This window comes from Lepisma saccharinum, chromosome 20, assembly GCF_977018435.1.
Source record: "Lepisma saccharinum chromosome 20, izLepSacc3.1, whole genome shotgun sequence".
In the NCBI taxonomy this organism is placed as follows: Eukaryota; Metazoa; Arthropoda; class Insecta; order Zygentoma; family Lepismatidae; genus Lepisma; species Lepisma saccharinum.
The window spans coordinates 12,012,153-12,015,176 of NC_139248.1; the positions used below are offsets into that span (position 1 = coordinate 12,012,153).

The 3,024-nt window shown below is 38.4% G+C and overlaps 1 protein-coding gene across 1 annotated transcript; it reads right to left on the reverse strand.

The window, feature by feature from the left end:
• Positions 1 to 750: 750 nt before the first annotated feature.
• Positions 751 to 2,605, reverse strand: LOC146003815 (protein CFDP2-like). The gene is made up of 2 exons (XM_083142236.1): positions 1,217 to 2,605; positions 751 to 795 (listed from the first exon to the last, which is right to left on the reverse strand). Exons 1-2 carry the CDS (start codon positions 2,603 to 2,605, stop codon positions 751 to 753), a joined length of 1,434 nt encoding a protein of 477 aa, XP_082998362.1.
• Positions 2,606 to 3,024: the final 419 nt, after the last annotated feature.

The window sequence follows — 3,024 nt, forward strand, 5'->3', positions numbered from 1 at the left end:
CCATATTATTCCTAATTCTATAGGATCCATCTTCATTCCTAACGGGGCCAAAGATCTTACGTAATATCTTCCTTTCAAAACACATTACCTTGCTTTCTGCTTTAGATGTAAGTTTCCAAGATTCTGCACCATATGCTATAACTGGTCTAATAAGTGTCCTATACAGTCTTAATTTTGTGTTCCTAGAGAGGTTTTTTGACTTAAATAATTCTATATGTGCATAATACTGTCTATTTCCAGCCTGTATCCTTTGGTTAACAATCTCTTCTTCTTCTATGTTGTTATGTAGAAGAGCTCCAAGGTAAGTAAAACTGGGTACTCCCTCAAAGTGATATGTACCTACATTCAAAGCCAGAGAGTTTCGTCTGGCTGGCGATCTGGACATTCTCATATACCTTGTTTTAGTTTCATTAATTAATAGTCCTATTTCTCTGGATTTACTATCCATCTTTAAAAAAGTGCTTTTAAGATCTGCAAGTGTCCTTGATATTATCACAATATCGTCAGCATAAGCAAGTATCTGTGTTGTTTTGTAGAATATACTCCCCCTTTTTTGCAGTGGACTGATAATATCATGTAGTACAATAATGAAAATTAGGGTGGACAGAGCATCCCCTTGCCTCACTCCTGTTTCTATGTTAATAGTTGGTGAGACTTCTCCCTGCACCATGACTCCCGCTGTTGTATTTTCCAAGGTTACCTTTATCAATCTTATTAATTTATCTGGAAATCCTACTTTCTTGAATACTTTCATGATCCCAGCTCTGTGTAAGCTATCAAATGCTCGTTGATAGTCTATAAATAAAAAGTGTAGATCTATATTTTGCTCATAGAATTTTTCCATAATTTGAGATATGGTGAAGATGTGATCTATGGTAGATCTATTTGGACGGAATCCACATTGATATTCCCCTAGGATTTCTTCTGCCTGCTTAGATGCTCTCATATATAGGATATTGGAAAATATTTTGTATCCAATATTTAATAGTGTTATCCCCCTGTAGTTGCTACAATTCCTTTTATCACCCTTTTTATGTATGGGGAAGATAACTCCATATTTCCAACTACATGGTATTTTCTCTTGATCCCATATCATGCAAACTAGCTCATGAACTTTCTTCCAAAGTGTTTCTCCACCCTTTTTAAATATCTCCGCAGGGAGCAAATCTTCTCCAGGTGCTTTATTATTATTTAATTTTAATATTGCACACTTTACTTCTTCAAACGATGGTCTTTGTACCTCACATTCTGTAACTTGTGTTTGGTCTTCATCTGCATTATCTGTTATATTAAATTTAGATTCATAGAGCTCCTGAAAATATTCTGACCATCTTTCCAGACATTTGGCTTGATCCGTAATAAGCTTCCCATTTTTGTCTTTACATAGGTTTAACCTTGGTTGATATCCAGTACTAAGATTTCTAACAGCTTTGTACATTTGTCTTGTATTACCCTCTGTCTGATGTTCCTCTATTTTCCTTACTCGCTCCTCCATCCAATATGTCTTTTTCCTCCTACAGATTTTAGTCGCTTCCTTCCTAGCATCTTTATATGCATTCATCGATGCTCTTGTTTCTCTTTGAATCATCTTTTTCCGTAACTCATTTTTCTTCCCTATTAGTACTCTACACTCTTCATCATACCAATCTTTTCTGTTAGATCTCTTCCTTTGCCCTAATATCTCTTCTGATGTTTCAGTCAGAGTTTTCTTCATATCATTCCATATCTCCTCAATGCTATTGTTTTCATTCTCATCACTTAATTGTTGGTGTAATTGTTCCTGAAAAGCTCTCTTATCGCTGTCTTTCTTTAACTTTTCTATATCCCAACCAGTTCTCCTTTTTCCCTTAATTTTGCCTATATTAGACAATCGTTGCCGCAATATAGATTTGACTAGGAAGTGATCACTGTCACAATTGGCCCCTCTGCGTGTTTTAACGTCTATAACAGATGTGGCATATCTGCTGTTCACCAGAACATGATCTATCTGGTTTGTGTATGTTCCGCCGGGAGCTCTCCAGGTGCCTTTATGAATATCTTTCCTGGGGAATTGGGTACTTTTTGCAAGCATTTTATTTTGTATACAGTACTGTATTAATCTCCAACCATTCTCACTGGTGACTGAATGTAAAGAATTCTTTCCTGCCACTTCTTTGACTTCAGATTCTCTTCCAATTTTTGCATTGAAGTCACCCATGACAAGTAGTATATCATGTCTACTTGTACTTTCATTTAACAAGTCCAATTCGTCATAAAATTTTTCCTTGTCCAGTTCTTCTGCATCCTCGTTAGGTGCGTAAGCAGAGATGATTGAGATGTTATAGAACTTGCCTTTCAGTCTAATTTTACACAGTCTGTCATTTACTGGTATAAATTCCATTAGTGATTTCCTTGCTTCTCTACTTATTATAAAGCCTGTACCCCTGTGTCCTCTGGTTTCAGCTCCACTGTACAAAACTGTACAGTTTCCCTTGTCTATCTGACCACTCCCAGGCCATCTTATTTCTTGCAGTGCCAGAACATGCAACTTATATTTTATAAATTCATCAACAATTTCTGGCAGCTTACCAGCTTGTAGCATTGTTTGCACATTCCATGTCCCCATCCTGAGATCATTTACCTTAACTCGTAGCCGTGTTCGTCTTCTGGTTTCCTTCCATATCCGAGGCTCATTGTTGGGTCTCTGAACAGCGGATATTTTCCGAGGATTGGGTCGTCAGCCCAATGCCTCAACCCCCAACCTGGAGGACCAGGATTTGTATTGGGTTTACTCCCTTAGAGAGATTGGCTTCACCACGCCTTACAGAGCTCTCTCTACCCATGGTTTTCTTTCAGGGTTTTCCTTCCCTTAGCCTTTGAGTTAATTCCTACCCGCAAGGCAGCGGGGGCAGCACCTATTTAATGGCGGTGCTTACTCGCCATGTCACCAGGCCGTTATCAAGCATTGTGGTATTTAATGAGTGTAGTCTTGCCAAGAACTACACTCCCACACTCTGATAACCTGGTCGCCTCGGTTCGGGGGGA

What these genes read in the sequence shown, in the direction of transcription:
- LOC146003815 (XM_083142236.1), bottom strand. Translation starts at nt 2,605, where the DNA reads ATGGGGACATGGAATGTGCAAACAATGCTACAAGCTGGTAAGCTGCCA. An exon ending in AAAGACCATCGTTTGAAGAA is followed by an intron (nt 796 to 1,216) that starts GTAAAGTGTGCA and finishes TTTTATTTATAG; the next exon opens with ACTATCAACGAGCATTTGAT.